The following is a 27,230-nucleotide window of genomic DNA, read 5'->3' on the forward strand; positions in this document are numbered from 1 at the left end:
TTTGCACTTCTGACCAGCTTCAGCATGAGTTTGATCCACCATCAGGCTCCACTGTTCAAAAACTACAACAGCCAAGCCCTTCAGAGCTGTGCGTGTCTACTCCCTCATTTTGCCTTGATTTGATTGGCCCGTCGTGAATGTGACAGACAGAACATCCATCCAATCACCTGTCGAGTTGCACAACTTCTGTTGCCTCCTCAGTGACCTATGAACTATAAATGAGACAAACAGCCTACAGCACTCACAACTACGGGCAATTTAGACATCAATTAATCTAAGAAGCTTGCCTTTGGACTGTGGGAGGAAGCTGAAGTACTTGCAGAGAACCAAAGCAGGACTGAGGGAGCGTGTCCGACTTGGTTTCAATCCAGGAGTTGATCTTTCTTGTGTTTTTTTTTTTTTGGGGGGGGGGGCACTGCTTTGTGTTTTTCTTTTGGGGACAGTTGGATCATGTCATTTATGTCAGTATTTGTGTTGTTTTCCAGGGATTTTAAACGACTTTAAAGACTCATTAAAGTAAATGGACTTGGACTGAATTGCATACTTTGGGACTTTTTCAATAAAAGAGGGTGTTTAAAGCTGCTCAGGCAGGTGGTCTGAGTCCCGCCTTCACAACATGCACACCGAAATGAAAATCAAGCAGCCATGCAGCTGTTACACAGCCACCACACACCCTGACTGAAATGGCTGTTGACCACAGGTGATCAGAAGCTTTAATCATGATCTATTTCTTATGTATTGATTCAGTACTGATCGATCAGAGCATCTCTAATAAATATGTACAGCATAGCTTATCTATAACAAACACAGACCACAGAGCTCTCAGTTCCACCTTAACTCATCTGACTGTGATGGAAGCACCATCAGAGGAGAGAGAGAGGACAGGTAGTGGAGAGAAACACCTGGTGACGTCACAGCCCAGCCTGCTCTGTGTGTGTGGGTGTGTGTGTGTGTGTGTGGTGGTGGGAGGGTCACACGCTCTAAGGCTGCTTCAGTCTCTCTCAGTCTGAGCCGAGAGGAGGCACGCGCTCTCTCATCAGTCTGCCGGACAGCGGAGCATCACACCCCCCCATCAGACCTCCTCACCCCCTCACCCTTCTCTCCCCCCAGCCTGAGTGACCCGCTGAAGGACGTCAGAGACTCTCCGTCGTTCTTCTGTTTGTTTGTAAAGTGAAGCAGCTCGCGCGCGCAGATGAGTCACCGTGGGGGGGTTCGCGTCAGCGCGCGGCTGTGCGGGTCTGCGGGGTCTCGGTCACCTTCTGAGTGAGCGTGCGTGCGCGTGTGCTCGGTGTGTCTCATGCAGGATGTCCGCGGAGCCTCGTGTCCAGCTCAGCCGCTCTTCATGACGCAGCGCGCGGCCTGGTCATGCGTCTTGTGCCGCGGCTGCTCTTCCTCCTCCTCTTCGTGGTGGGGGTCGCTCCCTCCCCCGCGCTCACGGCCGGTTGTCCCTCCCGGTGCGTGTGCGATGACCAGCTGGTGGTCCAGTGCGCGGGCCAGGACCTGGAGCTGTTCCCCGCGGATCTGCCGCTCGCCACGCGCCAGCTCATCCTCTCCAACAACCGGATCAGCGACCTGCCCGCGCTGCAGCTCAACTACCTGTCCGACCTGGTCTACCTGGACTGTAGCAACAACTCTCTGCGCGAGATCTCCGAGTCCACTTTCGGGAACCTCCGGAAGCTCGCCTACCTGGACCTGTCCTTTAACGCGCTGCTGCAGATAGAGGACCGCACGTTCGGTCCGCTGGTGTCTCTGGTGATGCTGCGGCTCACGGATAACCCGGGGCTGACGGAGATCCATCCGGACGCCTTCTCAGAGAACCTGGCGCTGCAGGTGCTGGACGTGAGCAGGAACAACCTGACTGTGTTGAACATCAGCAGTCTGATCGCTCTGCCCGCGCTGCGCTCTTTAGGACTCAGTGGGAACCCGTGGACCTGCGACTGCGACACCGAGGACTTGTGTCTGTGGGTGCAGATAGAGGGATACAAGTTCCAAGGTAACAAACACAAACTACAGCACAGTTAGAGCCAAAGTGTTCACTTTTACTTTCTGCAAACTCCGCTGGAGTTTCTCTGAGCAGGAGCGGGTCTAGTAGGGGAGACCGGGGTCGGCTGTCACACTCGGTAAGTTTATACACAAAGTAAGGCCAGCTACAGCCACAGCTGGATGAGGTCATTTAACTGGACCACCGTCCTGTCAGTACTCATGAGGCTAATCCATCCTGGTACTCTGCCCAAACTAGCCCCGCCCCTTTCTGGGTGGAAACATTCCCTCTAAATCAGTGGCCACAGACCCTTACCTACTAAAGATACACAAGGTTCACAGAGAAAGCTAGATCTACCCACACACATCATCCAAAACAAAGGACCAGGGTTTAAAAGCTGATTTAAATGTACAGCATGTAAAATCCACCACCAGGGGGCTCTCAACCAAAACAATAACACAATATGAGCAGTACAGACCAGCTAAGCTCCGCCCACCTCCACTGTTTACCTCATGTTTTGAATATAAAAAGAGAAAAGTAACATTTTGTTTTCATTCGTACGTTTCCCATAATGCAATGAAAAGTGCACTTACACAATCATGAAGGGAGTGATTCCAGCTAGCGTACGCACGTCATGAGACCGCTTCCAGCATGAATGTGGAAGTGCACTTTGAAGTGCACTCCTCCATCGTTTATGAGTGAAAACAAAAAACCTCACATATTTTTTGGAGTGAAATGTTGTTAGGTATGATGAGCTGGTTTCACCAAACAGCTCACTGATGTGAAACGTAAAAGCTGACTCCTGTTTGAGAGCCAGTTCCCTTTTTTCCCATCCTTTGTTGTTATTCAGTCCACATGTAAAGAGCCAAACTGGTATCTACTGAAGTGCATTTTGGGAGTCATTACCTCATTGCTTAGCTGAGCTGGGGATGCACAATATTGGATTTTTTTTTTGCTAATATCCAACAGAGTTGTTCTGATGCCAGTATAGGAAGTATGTCTGATACGGCTTGAAATGCAGGTGTTGGTATCGGCGAGTACACCAGTTAATGCACCAATCTGATACTGTTTGGTTCAACTTTATATTTAGCTTTGATTAGCCGTGCTAAATGTTAGCGCTGTAATTCTTCTTCACTGCCACAGTTTAACTCTGAATGCGATCGTTAAAACGCCTTCCAGACGGCTGCTGTCGTACACGACAAGAAGTGACACAGTTTATCAAAAGTTAAATAGCTTTAGAACCATAAATTGTTGCCTCTTACTTGTTTTCCTCTTGAAGCTAGCCGTTGTGCCTTCCCCATTGACGCTATTGGTGCCTTTGAATCCTTTTTTCAGCGAGCCTGGAACTCTTGTGACTTTTCAGGACTTTAAAAGTGGCCCCCACCCTCCTTATTCATTTCTGTACATGGACTCAAATGGAAAACGTTTGGACACCCCTTTTTTTAGGATGAACAAATGAACAAATTTCAGTCCTTAAACCAGACTTTAAAGTGTGAGGAATGCTGATGAATAAAGAAAAAGACTGTCATAATATCGGATTTACATATCGGGCAGAAACGCTCATACCTACTGATATCATGCCGATAATGTGCATCCCTAATAATCCAGATCTCTAAAAAGAGACGCATATCCCATCAAACGAGTGAGACTGGACAGACATCAGCTGTGGAAACATGACAAAGATTCGAGTTAACTGGACTGAACTGGACCGCTTGTTATCAACAGAGCGTACGTTAGCGTTGTCTGACTCCGCCACTCCAGACTTTAGACGGAGGTTTTTAATCCACGTCTGCTGCCGTTCCTCTCTGAGCTTATTATATTTTTGCCTGAATCTGAAACTACTTTAGGACTTAAAAGCAGCTTGATTTTTTGATATAGCTGGCACCATAGTAAAAAGAACTCAGCATTCTGGTATTTTGACACCGCTCCTCTTTGCAGAAATCTCTTCGTGCCCCCATCTGGACTTCTTCACTGCAGCAGCGTTACCAGTAAACAGCCAGCTGTTTGGCTGAAATAACCAATGAGAGATCCTCCTGGAGCCTGGACTCTTATTCAAGATGGTTTATGTGAATATATTTAGTTTTCTTGGTCCAGCTTCTTAAATGTTTGTGCCATTTTCTCTTGTATTCTGTGTCTCTGTGGGTTTTAACTTCTTCCTGACCTTACGTTTTTATCACAGCCTGGTATCCACGACAGTGCTTGAATTATCGGGGTGTAAAGACACTTGAAGGTCTCATCATGTGTTTTTGTCTCTTCAGCTCATTGTGATAATTTGATTCTGGGCTCAGGTCTGTCCCTGTGGAGTTTTGGGGGATGTTATTGTTTTACTTTATGGTATGGATGCACACAGACACACAGAGGCACTCAGGGCCCTGAGGTGCAGACGGTTTAATGATGGAGCCCAAAAAAAACCTGCTCTGCTCTGCTCCCATTAAGCACAGTGTGTGTTTGAGTCCATGATTATATAAAGCTTGTTAAACATTAAAAAAGGCCTTCATCAGGACAAACAAAGCTGATTGATGATTTATTCTCAGTGGCATTCACCATCACTACTGGACTGAATATAAACTCTAAATATAAAACATCCTAATAAATCCTCTGAAATGTTCACACGAGTGCCCTGTGGACAGAAAATGTGGCGTTTCAATGCTTACTTTCAAATCAGTCTTTATTTGTATTAGACCATGTGGGAAATTAATCTAAGTCCATTTTCCCCTATTGCAATTGAATATATTTTTATTTATAAGATCCTCTTCTTTTGTGTTTGTTTTTTAACAAACATCAGCAAATGTTTTCTCATTAACAACAGTTCCCAAACATTTTCCTCAGGATCACCAGAGTCATATCTACAAAAGCTAAAAGAGGATGCTTTCATTTCAGAAAAAAATCAACATTTTTAAGTCTGAAAAGCTGTAAATTTACAAAAGGAAACCCTGATTTTTTTACCATTAAAGTTAAAATTTAACTTGAAATTAAATTAAGATTATTTTAAATTATAGCATTTAAAATAGCTGATTGCTTGAAAGAAACTCCTTCCAGAAGAAACTATTTATCTTGCAAAAGTTCTGCAGTCAGAGGCCAGTCAGTCTGTACTTTTACCTGGGTCTGATCTCTAATGATTATTGTTCTATCCTTGAATCATCACATCTGGACTAGGACAGACATTTATTTAAACTCAGTTATCAGTCTGGTTTTTCCTAAATCTATAACCTGATAATGTTGTAAATTAATCAGCATAAAAACTTCAGATTTTTTAATCTATAATTTCAAAATCTATACCTTTAAATTTAGAGATGTCTTTTCCCCCCTCATTTATTCATGACTTTATAAACTCAGAAATTCTGAGTTTGTTTTAAATGTATGGTTTTATTATCTCAAAATGAACAGATCTGCTTTATTTTTTGTCTTCTATGGTGGCCCTGACATGCCATTGTACATTAAAGACCCTGTAAAGTGAAAACAAATCTGTATTTAGGTTTGTTTTATAACAGGTCACAGTGTTATGAACCATCTATCCATTTTATATACCACTTATCCCATTCAGGGTTGTGTGTGTGTGTGTGTGTGTGGGGGGGGCATCCCAGCTGTCATCGGGTGAGAGGTGGGGTACACCCTGGACTGGTCGCCAGTCAATGGCAGGGCTGACATATAGAGACAGACAACCAGACATGTTCACATTCACACCTACGGGCAATTTAGAGTCACCAATCAACCTTACGTTTTTGGTGGTGGGAGGAAGCCGGAGTACCCGGAGAGAACCCACACATGCACAGGGAGAACATGCAAACTCCGCACGGAAAGGGAAGAGAGCCAGGAACCTTCTTGCTATGAGGCAACAGCGCCAACCCCTGTGCCGCGTGCCACCTGCTTAAAAAAAAAAAAAAAAAAAAAAAAATATATATATATATATATATATAGTATTTCACTTTCTTTAATAAAAGTTTTTTCCTATTTTGAAAACAAAGGCATGTGTACAAAGTTCAATTGTGGCGCTGTTGTAAAATGAAAAGCCTTTCTGCAGACATTTTATTAAACCTTCAGGTACTTGCACAGCTTGACATTGTGACTGCAGTTAGATTAATAATGCAGCGATTTCTCTGTCCACATTTTTACTTTAAATTCATCTTCCCCTGAGGGAAAGTTGCCTTGCAGACAGGCAACAAAGACACACAAACTCAGACACAAGACAGAAATGCATACAGTAAATACAAAAATACATCAAAGGACACCTGAAGATAGAACCATATCAAAAGATGCCAGGAGTAAAATTCTTCATATTGAATAATTTTTTTGAATTTAGCGGTGTGGCTTCATTGAGTAATGATCACAGAATTGTGAAGATATAAGAATAAAATCAGGAACAATGCCCGCTGCATCCTATTTCAACATATTTGTGCAGTTTCAACAGCATCCCCTCTCTTTAGGTTAAAAACACAACACTAGATCTGAAGTGTTGGTGAATTTTGATACAATAACAGAGATTTTGTTTTAGAACAAATGATATGAAAAAATATTAAAACATCAAAACATTTGACAGCCTGCCTTTGCAGCCTGTTTGTCCTTACCGGCCACCGTAGGATCAAGTTGACACAAAGTGATCCTGAAGACGAAATACAGACGGTACAGTCATTAAGTTTTTATTTTTTTCCAGGCTTAAAGTCACGCTCGTTCTGAAACAGACAGACACGGAGACGAGCTCACAGCTTCAGGAACAGTAACAGTAACCGGTTAAACGGAGTGAATGGGGTCAATACATCTTTATATATGTATATCTTTATATACGGCCTGTGTGGGTGTTTTCATGCCCTGCTTTCTGGCTGCAGGCTCTGATGAACAGAGATCTCTGCCGTCACTGCCTTTCACTGAGGATGTGAGTCAGGTGTGTTCATGAGGGCATGTGCACAAGAAAGAGAGAGAGAGAGAGAGAGTGGCGGTTTAATTGAATTAATGGTTAATGAAAGTGATCTTTAGGCTCATCAGAGACGGAGAAACTGATAGAGATCAAGTCTGACAGACAGAAACAGTCGAGTCAGAGAGCCACGATCACTGACGTTAAATCATTTATCATGACCAGACGGATCAATTCACCTGATACAGACACAGCATCAATTATTGACCAGCTGTGTGTTTGTATGACGGAGAAGAAAGAAAAAATCATGCACAAGAGAAGGGATTCAACATTCACAAGGAGAGTGTTTAGATGCAGACCAATTAACCCATCATTATCTGATCTCTAAAGTGGGATATTATTTATCAGACTAGCACACACGAGTTGTTGCTCAATAATCCGATTATTCAGTCCATGTAATCTGTTAAATCTAGCTTCTTCTATTCTGTCACGTCTGCATGAGTAAGTTTCATGACAGGAAGGAAGGAGGAAACATGAAGCAAACATGACAAGCATTGCAGCAGTGTTGGGAAGCAGTTTCTTTAGACTGAGGTTAAATGAATTTCACGCTCAGTGAAATGAAGGACATTCAGATCCTTTATCTCCTGGATAGAAGGAAAATATAGAAACAGGGAAATCTTATGAAAAAGGCAGGGTTGGGGTTTTTAAATGTGGAGCAGAAACCTCTCAGATCCTCCCTCCATTCTTCACCGGAGCATTCCTCATTCACAACACTCACTCTCGGTGCTCATCCAGTGAGGACAAGTTTTGGTCAGAGCAGAGGAAGAACAGAGCTGAGGCCAAAAGCAGATGATTAAAAGTTTGTCACTGTTTCCTCCTCATAGAGACAAAGTGAGGAAAGAGAGCACTGAACAAGATAAACATGGTGATGGAGCTCAGGGCCACAGTGATGTAGTTAAGATGTGTGAAAGTTGTGTTTAAGAGAGAAATGTGCACTTTAAGCTGTAGTTTTTAAAGCTGTGTTTTCATGTTAATAAAACTCTCATCCCAGCTTGAAAAAAAATCAGAAACCAAAAAGTTATCATCAAAAAGTTATTGTTCTGTTTTATTTGAAGATGAAATTATAATCCTGTGACGGCCTGTAACCCCTGTTGACCTCTGAGAGTCCTGGGAGCCTGCCTCCTCTTCCTCGGCTTCAGTAATGTGATGTTGTCTTTGTAGAGTCCTGTTGTTTTAGTAGATGTGAAGAAGAGGTCATCTCTTCTCCATCTTCATCATCATGCAGCTGTGGGTCAGTCCTCTCTGTAGTTCCTCCTTTATGCACTAACAACAAGAGTGTGCGGCACACCTGGCCAACAGGTGAAACAAAAGTGAAGGTTGAATTATTCAATTTAGCGCTCTCATGTTTCACAGCTGACAGAGATCAGATATCATGTTTGAACTGATGGAGGGAGGCACATAAACAACACCTGAGACCTTCATCACATCAATTATTCATACCAAAATATGATAAATACACTCACAATGACCTGATCAATTATTATATCAATAATCATATAAATAAACTCACAATGACCTGATCAATTATTATATCAATAATCATATAAATACACTCACAATGACCTGATCAATTATATGATAAATTGGGGGCGGCAGTAGCTCAGTCTAGAAGGACTTGGGCTAGGAATCGTAGTGTCGCCGGTTGAAGTCCCAGTCAGACCATATCTGGACTTTGGTCAGGTAGCTGGATAGGTGCCAGGCCACTTCCTGAGCACTGTCGAAGTGCCCTTGAGCAAGGCACTGAACCCCCAATAGCTCACGGCAGCGCTTCAACAAGAGCAGCAAGGCCATCACTCTGGCATCTCTCCATTAGTGCATGTCCATGGGGATCCTGTATTTGCATGTGTATTTGCATGTAATTCAGCCTGTGTGTGTGTAGCATGTGTAACAATAGAGTGTAAACTGTGAATTTCCCTTCAGGGATTAATAAAGTAGGACTTAATTTAACTCAACTTAAATACTTAATACACTCTTAATGACCTGATCAATTATCAGATCAGTAACATAATAAATACACTCACAATGATCTGAAAACCATAAACATAAAGTTCCATTGATCAGATGGATCTATTTATTATTAAGATATGATACTGTCACTGTGCTAGCAGGATTTTAATTGGCTGACACAGAACCCTCCACACATGCTCAGTAACGCTCATTATGATCACATGACCTCATTAAAAGCACATCAGGTGTGTTGACCTGCTCTTTTAGAGTTAATGATCCTGATGTGTCTGACAGTCTGTTGTCATTCCACAGCTTCATGTTGGTCGTACGTGCTCAGAGAAGCACACAGGGTGTCCAAACTCTGGTTTAGGGGCCAGCTGTGGCCCATGGCCCATTTTTAATTGTATGGCAGCAACTTCTAATAACATAATGAACTGTGACCCACATTAGAACATGAAGCTTGTGCTTGACTGTGATCTACTCCTTGCTGACTAAAATTCTGTATACAAACATTTTGACAGGAATTAGATGACTTGCTTGTTTTCTTCTCTATCTGCTCCCTCTCAAGGTCTGATTTACACGTTTTAACTAATCACTAGGGGTGATCCGCCTATGCATCATCATAACGGTGTGAATTGATGAAATGCTGCTGGTGAAAGCCTGTGCAGTCTCCATGAGGAGAATACGGCGTTTATTTAGTTCTTGTATTTGCGCAGACTCGCTCGTAGTGCCGCTATTTGTGACTTTGAGTCGCGGCTTTTTCATGTCTCCTTCTCGTCTCACCGTCTGTCAGTCAAACATCCATCAGCTGTTGGCTGTGCTATCATCAGTCAGAAGCGTAACATGAGCAGCACAACGGGTCTGTGTGCTGCAGAGGTAAACTTAGCTAAACTAACTCTGAGTGCCATAGAGTCCACTGTTAGCTCCAAAAAGCGAAGTTAGAGCTTCAGTTAAACGCGCTCTGTTTGTTGTATGACAGCAGACAGAGACACACACTCACTCACCAACGCACACACATTATCACACATGCTCATCTGTGGGTCGTGTCCAACACTGTTAAAGCTCATATGAGAAAAAAAGACCACAAAACGATACAATAATCTATTTCTTTAAATTACAACGTGTTACTGACTTAAAGATTTATTTTGAGTGTTATAAATATGGATGTCCTTAAAGAGGATGAAAAATAGTTTGATTTTACTAATGCAGCTCTTTATATTTCAGTCTGTTGTAAACAGTGTAAACAGCTTAAAGTACTTTTAAAATAATCTAAATGCTTTTATCATTTATTAAGTATAATATTAAAAATAGTTATTGTAATTGTAGCGATGAGTGAATAGTGTAGTAAATTAAAGATAGACTGTTCAAATGAAAGGTTTGATTTGAAGAGCATTAAAATGTACAGTTTGAGTTAAAGTTAGACAAAACATACTCTTTGAAAGCATTGATAGCCTATTGAGCACATGGTTCAAACATTTTTGAATAGACCTGAATGCGTTGCAATTATGACTTTCAGTTGTAAAAAGGACATACTATCCACCCATGCATTATTTTTTTCCAAAATTAATAAAAAATGTAAAATCTTGTCTCGTCTCGTGGGCCCAAATCTTGTCTCGTCTTGTCTCGTATGATAACTGTCTCGTCACACCCCTACTAATCACCTTCACCACCATCACTCCTGTAAAGTTCAGCAGCTTCATTCAGTTTCTTGGTTTTGTGGCAGGGCCAGGAGTAGACAGGGCCAACTAGGACCCCCAAAATATGTCTGGCCACCCCAAAATCCTCACTGATGATAGGCTGTTTGTCTTGTCAGCCATTTATCCTCTGAGACTGATGTTGTTGTATATGAAGAGAAGTGACACGTTATTAAAATTAATTAACTTTTAAACAACAAATTGCAGCCACTTACTTGTTTCTGCTGCTAGCTTTAGCATTAGCCACCATAATGTTTCCAACAATGCATTGTGATGGGCTGTGACAGCCAATGGCAGGCTGTTCTGTGGTCCTGTCATTCTTTGCCAAACCTCGCATGCTTACGCTCTTCCAACCACTTTGGATGAGACAGCCTGAGGAGTTTATAAGGGAAAGAAAGAGACACAGAGAGGCTGTGACGTGTCCCTCTGTGTTTCTGCAGACAGGAACTGCTTTCAATAATGGCTCAAAATTCAAAATAGCGCAAGGACTTTTTTCTTTTGCAAAAATGTGAATATTCTGAAGACACTTTTGGTTCCCAAGAGATGGGAGAGCAAGTCTGTGCAAACAAAGCCTTTGTCATCACTGTTACTGATAAAAAAATCTTTTCATGTCCATTCTTTTGTCTTTTTAGCCAACCTACTTTTTTTAAATTCCAGTGACAGTGCTGCAGCACATATATTCTTAAAGCTCCAGCTGACCCGAAAAAAGGGTGTTTAAAGCTTGACTGTGTTGACTGATTTACAAGCTTTATCAGACAGGTGAGGCATTTAAGCACAGTGATTTAAGTTACAATTATTATAGATTAGTGAGAGTAAAAATGCACATGAAGTGAGGCATTTTCCCCCAGTAAGATTTCTTTCAGTATTTCAAGATAATTTTAGCAGTAAGACAGTGCATAACTATTAAATTGTCATCAGAGTAACTCTGCGACTGTTGAGTGATCATCAGAGTTACTCTGTGACTGTTGGATGGTCATTAGAGTAACTCTGTGACTGTTGAGTGGTCACCAGAGTAACTCTGTGACTGTTGAGTGATCATCAGAGTAACTCTGTGACTGTTGAGTGATCATCAGAGGTACTCTGTGACTGTTGAGTGGTCACCAGAGTAACTCTGTGACTGTTGAGTGATCATCATAGTAACTCTGTGACTGTTGAGTGATCATCAGAGTAACTCTGTGACTGTTGAGTGGTCACCAGAGTAACTCTGTGACTGTTGAGTGATCACCAGAGTAACTCTGTGACTGTTGAGTGGTCACCAGAGTAACTCTGTGACTGTTGAGTGGTCACCAGAGTAACTCTGTGACTGTTGAGTGGTCACCAGAGTAACTCTGTGACTGTTGAGTGATCACCAGAGTAACTCTGTGACTGTTGAGTGGTCATCAGAGTAACTCTGTGACTGTTGAGTGGTCACCAGAGTAACTCTGTGACTGTTGAGTGATCACCAGAGTAACTCTGTGACTGTTGAGTGATCACCAGAGTAACTCTGTGACTGTTGAGTGGTCATCAGAGTAACTCTGTGACTGTTGAGTGATCACCAGAGTAACTCTGTGACTGTTGAGTGATCATTAGAGTAACTCTGTGACATTTGAGTGGTCACCAGAGTAACTCTGTGACTGTTGAGTGGTCACCAGAGTAACTCTGTGACTGTTGAGTGATCACCAGAGTAACTCTGTGACTGTTGAGTGGTCATCAGCGTAACTCTGTGACTGTTGAGTGGTCACCAGAGTAACTCTGTGACTGTTGAGTGATCACCAGAGTAACTCTGTGACTGTTGAGTGATCATCAGAGTAACTCTGTGACTGTTGAGTGATCATCAGAGTAACTCTGTGACTGTTGAGTGGTCACCAGAGTAACTCTGTGACTGTTGAGTGGTCATCAGAGTAACTCTGTGACTATTGAGTGGTCACCAGAGTAACTTTGTGACTGTTGAGTGATCACCAGAGTAACTCTGTGACTGTTGAGTGATCATTAGAGTAACTCTGTGACATTTGAGTGGTCACCAGAGTAACTCTGTGACTGTTGAGTGATCATCAGAGTAACTCTGTGACTGTTGAGTGGTCACCAGAGTAACTCTGTGACTGTTGAGTGGTCACCAGAGTAACTCTGTGACTGTTGAGTGGTCACCAGAGTAACTCTGTGACTGTTGAGTGATCACCAGAGTAACTCTGTGACTGTTGAGTGATCATTAGAGTAACTCTGTGACATTTGAGTGGTCACCAGAGTAACTCTGTGACTGTTGAGTGGTCACCAGAGTAACTCTGTGACTGTTGAGTGATCACCAGAGTAACTCTGTGACTGTTGAGTGATCATTAGAGTAACTCTGTGACATTTGAGTGGTCACCAGAGTAACTCTGTGACTGTTGAGTGGTCACCAGAGTAACTCTGTGACTGTTGAGTGATCACCAGAGTAACTCTGTGACTGTTGAGTGGTCATCAGAGTAACTCTGTGACTGTTGAGTGGTCACCAGAGTAACTCTGTGACTGTTGAGTGATCACCAGAGTAACTCTGTGACTGTTGAGTGATCACCAGAGTAACTCTGTGACTGTTGAGTGGTCATCAGAGTAACTCTGTGACTGTTGAGTGGTCACCAGAGTAACTCTGTGACTGTTGAGTGATCATCAGAGTAACTCTGTGACTGTTGAGTGGTCACCAGAGTAACTCTGTGACTGTTGAGTGGTCACCAGAGTAACTCTGTGACTGTTGAGTGATCACCAGAGTAACTCTGTGACTGTTGAGTGATCATTAGAGTAACTCTGTGACATTTGAGTGGTCACCAGAGTAACTCTGTGACTGTTGAGTGGTCACCAGAGTAACTCTGTGACTGTTGAGTGGTCACCAGAGTAACTCTGTGACTGTTGAGTGGTCATCAGAGTTACTCTGTGACATTTGAGTGGTCACCAGAGTAACTCTGTGACTGTTGAGTGGTCACCAGAGTAACTCTGTGACTGTTGAGTGGTCATCAGAGTAACTCTGTGACTGTTGAGTGATCATTAGAGTTACTCTGTGACATTTGAGTGGTCACCAGAGTAACTCTGTGACTGTTGAGTGGTCACCAGAGTAACTCTGTGACTGTTGAGTGGTCATCAGAGTAACTCTGTGACTGTTGAGTGATCATCAGAGTAACTCTGTGACTGTTGAGTGGTCACCAGAGTAACTCTGTGACTGTTGTGTGGTCACCAGAGTAACTCTGTGACTGTTGAGTGGTCACCAGAGTAACTCTGTGACTGTTGAGTGATCACCAGAGTAACTCTGTGACTGTTGAGTGATCATTAGAGTAACTCTGTGACATTTGAGTGGTCACCAGAGTAACTCTGTGACTGTTGAGTGGTCACCAGAGTAACTCTGTGACTGTTGAGTGATCACCAGAGTAACTCTGTGACTGTTGAGTGATCATTAGAGTAACTCTGTGACATTTGAGTGGTCACCAGAGTAACTCTGTGACTGTTGAGTGGTCACCAGAGTAACTCTGTGACTGTTGAGTGATCACCAGAGTAACTCTGTGACTGTTGAGTGGTCATCAGAGTAACTCTGTGACTGTTGAGTGGTCACCAGAGTAACTCTGTGACTGTTGAGTGATCACCAGAGTAACTCTGTGACTGTTGAGTGATCACCAGAGTAACTCTGTGACTGTTGAGTGGTCATCAGAGTAACTCTGTGACTGTTGAGTGGTCACCAGAGTAACTCTGTGACTGTTGAGTGATCATCAGAGTAACTCTGTGACTGTTGAGTGGTCACCAGAGTAACTCTGTGACATTTGAGTGGTCACCAGAGTAACTCTGTGACTGTTGAGTGATCACCAGAGTAACTCTGTGACTGTTGAGTGATCATTAGAGTAACTCTGTGACATTTGAGTGGTCACCAGAGTAACTCTGTGACTGTTGAGTGGTCACCAGAGTAACTCTGTGACTGTTGAGTGGTCATCAGAGTAACTCTGTGACTGTTGAGTGATCATTAGAGTTACTCTGTGACATTTGAGTGGTCACCAGAGTAACTCTGTGACTGTTGAGTGGTCACCAGAGTAACTCTGTGACTGTTGAGTGGTCATCAGAGTAACTCTGTGACTGTTGAGTGATCATTAGAGTAACTCTGTGACATTTGAGTGACCAACAAGACTAGCGTTATGGAGTGGCCAGCCCAAGCCCCACACCTTCACCCAACAGAAAACTTGAGGGCTGACATCAAAAATGTTGTTTCTGTGGTAAAATCAAAGAAATTCAGAAAAACAGTGAAATGTAGTCAAAAGTAATGAAAAGGAGTTAAAAAGGTCGGCAAAAAAGAGGAAGTGGCAAAAACTGATAAAAACAGTGGTACAAAGGGGATAAAACATGTAGGGAAAGTGGTTTAAAAATGTTAAAGAATGGCAGAAATTGCTTAATGAGGTAAAAAAAAAAAGGGACAATGTATCAAAACGAATTAAAAGTGGCAGAAATATAGAAAAAATTACCTGGCAAAGATGTGGAAATGGGTTGACGAGTGTAACAGCGGGGCAATAATTGACAGGAAAGTGGCGAAGAGGTTAAAGAGTGGCAAAATGGGCGAAAAGTGGCAAAAAATAGTTTAAAAGTGGCAAAAATGGTGCAAACAGTAATGTAAAGTGGCAAAAATAGAGGAAAAGTCCAATTGCCCGGGGCTGGAGTTCCTGCTACAGGAGTCAGAAATTGGTCGACTCCATGCAAACAGATGTGAAGCAGTTCTCAGAAACAGTGGTTCTTCAGCTAAATATTAGTTCAGTGATTCAAAGGAAAGCCAAATCTTCAAGCCTCTTTCAGTTTATGCAGTAAATGTTGGAGTTTGGAAAGAAAAAGGCAGACACTGCTGTGTTCTCAACAGCCTAATACTCCGTTTTCTTACTTTCCTGTAGAGTAATAGCACATCTGATGACTTTTACTCATGTTTTGAGTTGGAATAGACTTTGCAGTGTTCCTGATGAATTTGTGTGAATGGAAATAAAAGCTATTTGAGCTTTACTCACTTTTTTTTTTTGCAAATCCAAATATTCAACCAATCATCTTCTGAGGGTAGAAACACTCTTAACGTACCTCACACCACAGAAAAACCTGCCTAGATAATATTTAGAACCATCCAATGAACAGGCTGCTGCTGACTTTGGTCAGAAAAGAAGACTTAGGCCAAAAATCTGCGTGATTATCTCGTAGTATGTGCCGCCTGGTTTTAGCCCCCAGACAGACGATCCCAGCCCAGCTGCTCTGTGACTCCACTCTCCATAAAATGAGCCTCTGGAGTCTTTACATCATCCAGGCAGCGGTCACAGAGCATCCTCTTCATTCTTCTGTTATCGCCCTTCTTCATGTTCTCACCTTTGGCTCTGTGCTCTCAGGACTGCTCTTTAATGAACATCGATAGAGTCATAACCATCCTTCAGCAGCAGGAACACTGCCAGAGCCTGTGGGCACGTCCTGTCTGAGAAAGACGCTCCCTCCTAAATGTTTGCCCTCTTCTCTCGCCTGGTTGGACAGATGTGATGTGGCTGGGATGATGAGGGTGGATGTGATTGTCATACAGATTAATAGGCTGGTGTAGGTTTATAGTACAGCGTCTCTGCATTAACTCATTAATAATCAGGGACTGTGTTAACACTGCAGACTCTCTGCAGCAGCATGAACAGCAAAGACCTACAGACTTAGATGAAGAAGTTAACTCTGTGTTAGAGACTGCAGTTCAGAGTCAGTCTCTATAGAGCCTAACATTAAAATGTCCACCGTCACAGCAGAAATAAAGAGCTTTACCACTGTGTTAGTCCTCACAGCTCTATGGTATCTTCAAGTTTTACATAGAGACCCATGCCTGGATCCAAGTACACTTGAGCCCAAAGTCCGGTTGATTTGGTCAACACAAGCATAGTGTATTTGAGTCTGATGTGATGTGTACCTGTCATGATGTGAGAGATGTGTGAGCGTACTCCGGGTTCATCAGTGAGGGGACTTACAGAGTCAGTTCCTCTGTCTCTTCATAAACCTTTGTTTCCATGAAGCACATGCCTACTTCACCCTCTGAACTCCACGCTAGCCTTCACGGGCTGGTTGTAGAGGTTGTCTCTTCTTTGTCTTCTTATTGGCAGATTTGAATACTAACTAAACCACAGCTACCTACTTAACTGAACGGAGTGTGTACACACATCAACTGTGATGTCAGGCAGTCTTAACCTGACACACCAGATGGATTTGTTTCACACATCCATCTGGGAAAGCTTCAATAGGAAACATTTGAGAAAAGGCAGAGGCTTTGAAAAAAAACTGGGAGTGTGATTGGATGAACCACTGACACGGCTCATTTAGTATTTCTAAATGTTGGTTTTGATTATTTTTCAATCAGTTGCCCCGCACTAACCCTAACTTTAATCCTAACCAGAAATGTAATCTAGTTTTATTCTGAAAGTCTTTGCTTGTACTTCCTTCCTGACAGTAGTGTGTGAGAGCTGATGTCTGCAGCAGACTATCCTCAGACTATCTCCTCATATCCCACCCTTCGATCTAAATATGGTCACTGCCTGCATAGAAACAACCTCAGCAAATAAAGGTGACTTAATGACGTCCAGAAGTCCAGGTATGGCGCTTCAAACACTTCAGAGTAAAGAGTAATGATGTTTGTGATATTCACAGAGTGACCTCTGAGCTCCTTCTACCTGCATCACCTCCGCTCATTAACATGCTGCTCGTTATGAGCTGCACATGTTCAGATCTGTGTGTAATGATGTGGGATGGTGTTGGTGGGGATGGGTCACCTTTGTGTGTGTTTTAAAGAGTGTGACCTCCACACACAGATGGAGGAGCAGCTCCTTCTGGGATCATTTATCACAAAGGTTATCACCGTTACTGTGTCTGTGAGTCTGACTCATTAGTTTTTCTTGTTCCTGATATTTTAACATTACTAATGGTTCTCTCGTCTCCTCAGATGAAGGTCAGACGGTGTGCAGCAGTCCTCCGGAGCTGGTCGGGCAGCGCCTGGCCGAGGTGGGGATGCAGCTGCGGGCCGACTGTCACCAGGGTCTGGGCTACTGGGACTACCTGTTCTTCATTGCCATCGGCTTCGTCATATTCTCCGCCGGCACCGTGTCGGCGTGGGTGATGGGCGTGCTCATGGTGCTGTATGAACGCTACAGCAAGAGGAAGAGCGAGGAGCTGGACAGTGAGGACGAGGAGGATAGGGGAGGGCTGGGGGGAGGAGGTGGGGGAGGGGGAGGAGGGGGAGGAAACCAGGGGAACGGAGACCTGAACAAACCCAACATGGAGGTGTGACGGACTGATGCAGAATGACAGGATGAGGACACGAACACACCGGGACTCAAGGGCACGAGGATGCAAGGACTCAAGGTTACAAGGACAGGAGAAAAGACCTGATGAGGGAATGTGAGACCAAAGGCTGCGTTGTCCCATCTCTCTCTCGTTCAGAGTGAGACAGTGAAACTCAACGAGCAGAGCAATAAGAAGAACACAACCTCTGAGATTTGACAGCAATAACACACACACAGACATGCACACACACACACACACACACAGACCCTGTTTACACGAACACACACGTTGGTAATCAGATACAGAGATAACAGCACTTTATCTTGAATGCACATCTCCATTGATGACCTGCAAGCAGCAGCCCATACACCATTTCTAGGTCATATTCCACCACCTTAAAGCAAAAAGGTCAGGCTTTTAAACATCCATCCAGCCTCCCTGATCCACTTTCATCTCAAATTTATTTGTCATTTCAATCTTATCAAACTTATGAGGTGTATTTTCTAACAGCATGTCACCAGTTCCTCTAAAAGCATGCTTATGAGAAAAACATGGCGGAAAAGCTGCTAAAAGATTCCCCATTAGCCTCTATAACGGAAGAAGTCATCTGACCCTTGTGTTATCTAATATCTACCTTTTTACTGTTCACTTTTTTCCTGTTTCCGTGGACAGTTTATTTCGCACTCCCAGATCAATCCAAAGTTTCTCATTGCCTTTCAAAATAAAAGCAGGCCTGTGTCCGTTTATGATGTTAAAAAAACACCATAATAGGGCACAGATGGTCCAGCACAGTGATCATCACCTGGCAGCCCAGGGGCGATATAAGCCCCCCCACAGCTTCCCATCCGGCCCCCAGAAGATTATTAAAGTCTGAAAGTCTGCAAAGGAAAGTATGTTGAGGTATTCAGTGTATTTTTTTTTCCTTTAAATCCTTAAAACTACTGAATCAACCCCAAAAACTTAGAGAATTTAAAAAACTTTGCTTGCAATGACTAAAAATTTGATTGATTTTACTGAAATTCCCTGTTAGCTAATAATAAGCGAATATGGCATATGATAAATACATACTAATAGGTCCATCCTTGATTAAAAAAACAGCAGTTTTCTGCATTTACTTTCTGATTCAGGAGCTTTGAGAGTGTAATTTTCCTTCCCTGAAGATCAAAATAAAAAGGTCAGTTTCCTACTCTTGTTCTTCACCAATCACAACACTGCATATTAGCGTCAAACCCAGATATGACCAACAGGACAGCCCGGAAACTGACGGATAGGACCCTACCCACTGTCCCATCTCTATCAATAAGATTCTCTGTCTAGCGCCTACAACCTCATTTTCGGTGCTCCTCGCCAGTTTTCCAAATGACCCCTGCTTTCCTCAGCAGAATCTGCAATGCTGTTTAGAAAAAGCTGTGTGCATCAAGGAAATATCACAGAAAACAGGAGACAATGCTGGAATCTTGTCCGCGAGGAGTGTCAGTGGTTTAAAACCTGAAAACTCAAAAGGACGTGTCAGATGATTTCCCTTTTGCCATTATCAGAAGTCCCACCCCTTTCTTGATTGATGGCTGTGAATTGAAAATAAGCATTGCAAGTGGAAAAAGTGCCAGATGTGGACACATAAAGGCATATAAAACCTCCAAAGTGAAACTAAAACCACTTAAAATCAAAAATACAGTAATTTCATGATGCAACAAAAAAGTAACCTTGCGAAGCAGATGGATTTGCCCGTTTCTGTGTTTCTCACTGGCGAATCCATCCATCTTGCAAAACTGTTTGGGCCTGGCTAGAAAGAGACAGGACCGATCAGCGTCGAGGCACAGTCCTTTAGGGCGCAGCGGAGTTGTGACGTAAGCAAGCAGCAAATTATGGAAGTACACTTTAGCGTGGATGCTGCTGAAGCACCAGTTTTATCAGAACTTCACAACATTTCTTTGTTAAACGAAGATCAAAGATCAGCAGTGAGTTCTTTTCTTTTCAAAAATGACAAAAGTCGTGTACTGACATGTCTACAGTCGCCATGGTTCACGTTATGCAGCTCTCTGTGGAGTTTACTCCTCGGTAGCGGCTATGTCACGTGTTTTGTTGCTCTGATTGGCCCGTAAAGATGTGACAGACAGTACGTTCATCCAATCACCCAAAGCTCTGCCCTTTCCCAAACACTGTCTATGAGAGGTTTTCCAGATGGATGTGTGAAACACATCCATCTGACTTGTCAGGTTATAAAGACACGTGGAAATAATTGTGTATTTGCCTTGTCAGCCATTAAAACACTGAGCTTTTCCTTTATGGATGCACATTTGGATCTGTAATCCCATAAAAAAAACTCAACGCACTCAAACCTTGCCCTCTGGGTCCATTTCTGTTTATTTTTCTGTTCATTGTAAAACTTTGCAGTCCGGGGCAAACACCCATAAAGCATAGAGAAATGAAATGATGATTTTGTGGCCCTTTCAACTCAGAAAAAGAAAACACTGGGTCCATCTATCCTGAAAGAAATCCTTATTTTTCAGTTATATGCACACGTTTCTAGCACATAGTTGAAAAGATAACATGCAGCTTTTCACGTAAGTCCATGGTTGATATCCACATAATAAACAAGCAGAAACAGGAGGTGAAAGTGAAGTTTCAGGGCGAGAGAGGGACAGAAAGAGAGATGCAGCATAGGTCTGAATAATCAACTATCCATTTAAATTACTTGGATGCTAAATAAAAAAAATACATGCAGAAAATACCAAAAGTTATGCTGAAAAAGGACAGATCAAAGTTTTGGAGCCAGTGTGCAAAAAAGATCAACACAATAAGAGGTTGTTTTTCTGTTTAAACATGCTGCAATTTCAGCCATAAAACAGCAAAGTGTGCTAAAGCTGTGACTGTCAAAGGGTTAAGTGCCCAGCACCGTCAGGAAAGGATTCCTTTACATCACGTTCATGTTTTCTTGATATTTCCTTGATTAAAGGAAACCTAAAGCACACAGAGCTTTTTGAAAAACATGTTATGAAAACTACTGAGAAAAGTAGAAGTTAACTTTGTCAGGTAGCGGGTTTCATTGAATTGACATCTCAGTTCATGACAAAGGATCAACTAGGCTGGACAGCTGAAACAAAGCCCTACCTTTGTCTTACTGAACACTGCAAAATACACCAGTGCACATGGAGGCTTTTCATAATTCTGGTATGCATTGCATCTACAAAACCAGTCCAGATGTGATCTGGGTCATCCTAAACCTCCTCAGTATGCTGTCTGAGCTGTCTGATATCAAATGTTTTGAGGTGAATCCACACAAGCATCAAGGATTGGTATCTGAACGCCCTAAAATGGTGATAATGTGAGGTGTAAACAGGGTCAAAGACACGCAAACACTCTGAATGTACTAACTGATGCAGCGTAGCACTCAAGCATCCCGAAGGTTGTCTGTGTGTTTATGTGTGTGTTTGTGAGTGTGTGTTTTGTGCACAAACAGCAGAAGCAGATCTGTCTGACTGTCAGTGAACGTCACATCAGTGAAGGAGGTGATTGAACAAATAGTCACGTGATTGATTTTAAACATCTAAAGAACTCCACAGGAGCCTTTAAAAAGCAACAAATCACCCTGAACACCTGTCTGTAGCTGTGGTCATGTGCAGGTGTGCTGAGGGGTGTGTCTGTACACTGTGACATCACTGAGGGGTGTGGTTATCGTTCATCACGTCTGACCTCAGTCATTGTTAGTCAAGTTTCCGTCCAAATATGCACAAATTTAACTTAAAATCAGAGAATGTCTGCAGAAACCAACCATAAATTCTTCACTTTCACTTTCCTCTGTCTTTGATCGGGGTTTAGTGCTCAGACTGAAACCAGATTTGAAGTTTTGCGTGGCGCAGTTATTCACAAAGTCTGATGATTAAAGCTGTGGTATGTGAGTGGATGGTTTAGATTCTCCTGATATCAAAGGAGAACCCAATCGATAGTCTGATGAATCTGCTTCCCATCCAGATGTGCTACCAATGATGAAATGGAGCAGAGATTTAGCTGTGCCTTCATTCTGTTTGATCCATCATTTTAATTTTTATCCAGAAGATGTTAAAAGGTGGCACTGTAGAGCCCTGCATGTTGTTGCCTGCAGCACACTCTAGCAACGTGTCAAAAGACGTCTGCACCCACACAAATCTAGTCCTTTCTAGACTAACATTCAGTTTTATAAATAATGCATTAAATTTAATGAGCTTTAAGAAATAAATAAGAAAGATTTTGTTGTGACGATCACATTCTCCTCCAACGGCTCTGTCTACAAACAACTGGAGCAGCTGACAGCCTCTAACCTATTTAACTCTTATGTTAATTAGAGGAATTCGAAACTAATATAATGAGGCTCAGCATCATTTATGAAGTCAGACTTCTGATCCCTGGAAAGTTTGCCTCTTCTCATATTTCTTCTTTGCAGGAGGCTGTCACACTTTGCAGTAGCTGCACAGAGATGTGTGCAAAACAAATCATTAAACTATTTTTCAATCTATAATCAAAGCCACCATTAATGAGATGTTGTTTAAAACTTTGCATTAAATTTGAAGCATGCTGACCTGCTGCAGCACAACGGCAGATGAAGGCCTCTGTGACCAATGCGAGTGGAAAACTCCAGCCTCTCTGCTCGCTGTGAGCACAAAGAGCAATACCAGTGTGGTAGCCTACAGTGCCAAAGTCAGTGATAGAGCCCACAGGCCACAAGAGGAATCCTTTTTAAAATAGATAATAACCTCAATGATGGGCCATGTGTGCAAAATAGAAAAGGTCTGAGCATCTGTGCGTCATCTGTCCTCATTATTCCAGTCAGTAAAAGTGACAGACAGTCCTCCAAATTTCCTGTCAACATTTAGAAAATTCTGTCAGTGATGGGGAATTTTTGGTTAATGAGACCGCGAAAATGGAAGACTATATTGAAGTTTCTTTAATTTATCTGTTGAGTTATGCTATATATAAATGTACTGTCATGAAGTATAAAAACATGCTTCCTGTTTCCTTGCAGTGCAAAAGCAGCAAGGATTCATGTTTTTAAGTGATCCTTTACTGGGAGCATTATGTGCTAGTGGATAGTTGGTCTTTTAGCTACACTACCCCATCTGGAAAACCTTCAATACTAAGCGTTTGGGAAAGGGCAGGGGATTTGAAAAAACCTCGGAGTGTGATTGGATGAACGTTCTGTCTGTCACATCTTTACGGGCCAATCAGAGCAATAAAATGCGTGACATAGCTGCAACTGAGGTGCGCGTATGCAGCTACCAAGGAATAATGTGAACCATGGTGACTGTAGACATGTCAGTACTTGACTTATGTTGTTTTTTAAAAGAAAACAACTCACTGCTGTTCTTTGTTCTTCTTTTAACCAAGAAATGTTGTCAAGTTCTGATAAAACTGGCGCTTTAACAGCATCCACACTAATGTCTTCTGCCATAACTGCACTGGCCTCTTGTTGCTGCTTGCTTATGTCACGACTCCACCGCGCCTGAAAGTACTGCCCCTTATCGCTGATTGGTCCTGTCACTTTCTAACTGGCCCAAACTGTTCAGATGGGAGTTTTGCAAGATGGATTTGCCAGTGAGAAACACGTAAATAGGTGTATCGATCTGCTTTGAAGGTTTGACATTTCAAACGTGTTCAAAAAATGACAAGCCACACTAACATAAATACAAGAAAGAAAATAAGTGAGGGACATCTAGAATTATAATTCTGGGACTTTTGAATAATTATTAATGAATCGAGTCTGCACCCAAAACCATGGTACGAACTGAACCGTGAGCTACCGTGAACCATTACACCCCTAGTTATTTGTTCGTCTCGAGATGGTAAATGTGTGTACTGATTTTCATGCATGTAGCTGAAAGTATGTTGGGAGGCCATGTTTTTGAGTTACACACACAAAACCACCAAAACCTGTACATTTTCACCAGGACTGATCTGTTTTGAGCAGTCCCTAAAATTAGCAGTTTATTTGCTGGAATAATAAATAAGAGAATAATTCCTCCAGTTTCTACAGGATTTCTACAGGTCGGTGCTCAGGCCCTTTAGTCAACTTTATTCATAGCGCACACAAATCTTGGTATTGGCAGACAAACAGACCCACAATAAAACACACAAACCTGCAGACATTTAATTATAAACACAGCAGTAAATCTGCTTCCCTTTAAGAGTTAATTTTTAGTAGACATTTAAAAAGAACTACAGATTCACCAAACCTGATATCATGGGGAAGACCATCCAAAGTTTAGGAGCTTCAGCTGCAAATATAAGTGTAGTCTGACCTCATGAAGGACTTGTTTTCAGTCTGAGCACATGCAAAATCTGTGGTGTTTTTAGAGTCAACCACAGTCATCATGGGATCGCTGCTTCCTGTCTGTGTGACTTACCCTTGTCAACCTCATGCTTTCTCTATAAACATGCACTCAGGTGTTCTCACTGCTCGTTAATGGTGGATGGAGACTCTTAACGATGACTGGCGGTCAGACAGGTTTTATGTCTGATGTTAACACTGCACGCCGTGTGACCATGTGAGTGAATTATGAGCACAGACTAATAACTCTTCCTCCCCTGCCACATAAAGTGGGCAGGTCTTCGTCATCAGCAGGAAATCCTCCTGATTGATGAACGCAGCTTCATTCAAAGTGAGCCGAGCGTGTCTGTGTGCCTGTGAGTGAGTGAAGCTGCTAAATGGTAGAGCTCTTTTCAGTGCTGGACTCAGGGTGTAACTATACATTATACACTGTTCTGTAATGTTAGATACATTACACCAAACTGTGTGAGTGTTTGCTGGGAAAATGATGTGTGTGTGTGTGTGTGTGGGTGTGTGTGCGTGTGTGTTTGTGTAGAGGAGTCTGCAGAGATCAGACAGGTCAGTAAGACTTTACAATAAGGAGCACAAAAATTGGCATCATTATGAGGAATCAAAGAAGGAGCTAAATGCTAATTAACCGTACAGAGCTGCAGGAATTTTAGGCCTACCCAGAGATTAACATAGCGCAGGTTCCTTTAACCAAAGCCTGTGGGATTTTTCCAAATGGGACAACAACTCGCAAAAAAATTCCAAGATTAACCCAAGAAAATCTTTCAGTATGGCTCTTTGCTCTTTGATAAAGAAGTGCTGTCCAGTTCTGATCAAACTACTGCTAAAGCTGCATCCACGCTTCTTTCTTCACTGGACACCACTGCTTACAAGATTGCAGTCACTTCAACTAAACCACGCCTGTAGCTATCACCTTTCTCCTTAGAAGATGCTGATAGGTCTGATCATTCTCTGACCAAGAACAAACGTATCAGCTTGAAGCTTTAACAGACGTATCCTGATGGCAGACATGGAATCTGGATGATCTGTTGGCCTTTGGTGGTTATAATTGGAAAATTATAATGTTGAAAATCAGTTTACATTTTTTAAATCTTTGACTTTAATGACATAGACTTCCAGCTTATATTTGGCATTGTTAAGACTTTCTTCTTTGGGCATCCTCAATCACAATTGCCACCTCTCCCTCTCTCCCGCTGGTTTGCTTTTACATAGTACAGTATGCCTGTGTTCACAATGACCAAATGGAAATGGAGTCTGGGTTTAAGTGTACTCAGTCCCTAATGTGAAACCATCACTCTTGTGACCACAAAGTTTTGCAGTGATGAAGCACACTTTACCTCAAAGTCTGATAGAGAGGGTCTCAGGCCTGACTCATTTAGACTCAAGCATGGTTTGCCAGAGAGGTGAATGCAACTGTTCTCAAGCACTGGGTACTTCTGAGTGAGTAGAGCTGTCAAGTCAGTTGTAATCATTTCCTGTCTCTTCACAAACTGTTTTATCCTGCAGCACGGGTCCATTTCACCCTCTGAGCTGTATGTAGATGGGAAAATAGGAAGAAAATAGGAGGATGGAATTCATTATCCACATTGATATACAAATATTGACCTGAATGGTCAACTGATTCTACTTACTAATTCATACTTCTTCTTGGCAGATTTGCAAATGTCAGACTCATACTGCCAACTGTTTACAAACAAAAGTGTGCTCAAGCATAGCATAATGTTTCTAGTGTGAAAGCAGAGCAGTGAGGGGGCTGTCATGCTTGAGTATGGAACAGTGTTTCTAATGAGAAAGCAGAACAGTGATTTAGATGTCATGCTCAAGCATGGCACAATATTTCTAATGTGAAAGCAGACCAGTGAGGGATCTGTCATGCTCGAGTATGGAACAGTGTTTCTAATGTGAAAGCAGACCAGTGAGGGATCTGTCATGCTCAAGTATGGAACAGTGTTTCTAATGTGAAAGCAGACCACTGAGGGATCTGTCATATTGAGTATGGAACAGTTTTCTAATGTGAAAGCAGACCAGGGAGGATTATGTCATGCCCGAGTATGGAGCAGTGTTTTTAATGTGAAAGCAGACCAGTGAAGGATCTGTCATGCTCAAGTATGGAGCAGTGTTTCTAATATGAAAGCAGACCAGTGAAGGATCTGTCACGCTCGATGATGGAGCAGTGTTTCTAATGGGAAAGCATATCAGTGAGGGATCTGTCATGCTCAAGTATGGAACACTTTTCTAATGGGAAAGCAGACCAGTGAGGGATCTGTCATGCTCAAGTATGATACAGTGTTTCTAATGTGAAAGCAGACCAATGAGGGAGCTGTCATGCTCAAGTATGGAACAGCTTTCTAATGTGAAAGCAGATCAGTGAGGGATCTGTCGTGCTTGAGTATGGAACAGTTTCTAATGTGAAAGCAGACCAGTGAGGGATCTGTCATGCTCAAGTATGGTACAGTGTTTCTAATGTGAAAGTAGACCAGTGAGGGATCTGTCATGCTCAAGTATGGTACACTGTTTCTAATGTGAAAGTAGACCAGTGAGGGATCCGTCATGCTCGAGTATGGAGCAGTGGTTCTAATGGAAAAGCAGACCAGTGAGGGATCCGTCATCCTCAAGGATATGAATAAATCATGCATCAAACGAAAACACCCTAAAGTGCAAAACACAGTGTGTTAAAGGTAGACTAGTAGATGAGTTTATATTTTCAGCTTGATGACTTTTCATATTTCAGACAAACTCTGTCATCCTAGTTAGTCATTTTTAGCAACAATCATTTATCAGATGAGAAATGTAGCATCAAAAATTCTCAACTGGAGCACTTCCAGGCATATTTTATGTTATAGAAAAAGGATAAAAATTTCTTAGGCTTCAGTTTAAGTTTAAAGGTCACATGGTAAGCAAGCTCTTGACAATGAACCGTATGAAAAGCATTAAGTTTAAAAATCCAACTTTAGAAGCCTAGTGAGTCTGGTTGATAGAGCAGGCACCCATGTACAGGGGCTAGAGTCCTTGGTGCACTGGTTGGAGGATTGATTGCTGGTCTCTGTGCCATCTGGTGCATGTTTTCTCCCATTCTCTGCCCATATTACCTGTTTTCTTCAGCTGTTCTATTTGAATTAGGGCAAAAAGCCTAAT

General features: G+C 42.5%; 1 protein-coding gene across 1 annotated transcript; it reads left to right on the top strand.

Annotated features, from left to right (window-relative positions):
- Positions 1-1,365: 1,365 nt before the first annotated feature.
- On the top strand, positions 1,366-17,788 carry LOC121511725 (leucine-rich repeat-containing protein 52-like). Its single transcript, XM_041790490.1, has 2 exons — positions 1,366-1,993; positions 17,445-17,788. The coding sequence occupies exons 1-2, from the start codon at positions 1,366-1,368 to the stop codon at positions 17,786-17,788; spliced, it is 972 nt and encodes a 323-aa protein (XP_041646424.1).
- The last annotated feature ends 9,442 nt before the right edge of the window (positions 17,789-27,230 follow it).

This window comes from Cheilinus undulatus, linkage group 7 (assembly GCF_018320785.1).
Source record: "Cheilinus undulatus linkage group 7, ASM1832078v1, whole genome shotgun sequence".
Classification (NCBI taxonomy): Eukaryota; Metazoa; Chordata; class Actinopteri; order Labriformes; family Labridae; genus Cheilinus; species Cheilinus undulatus.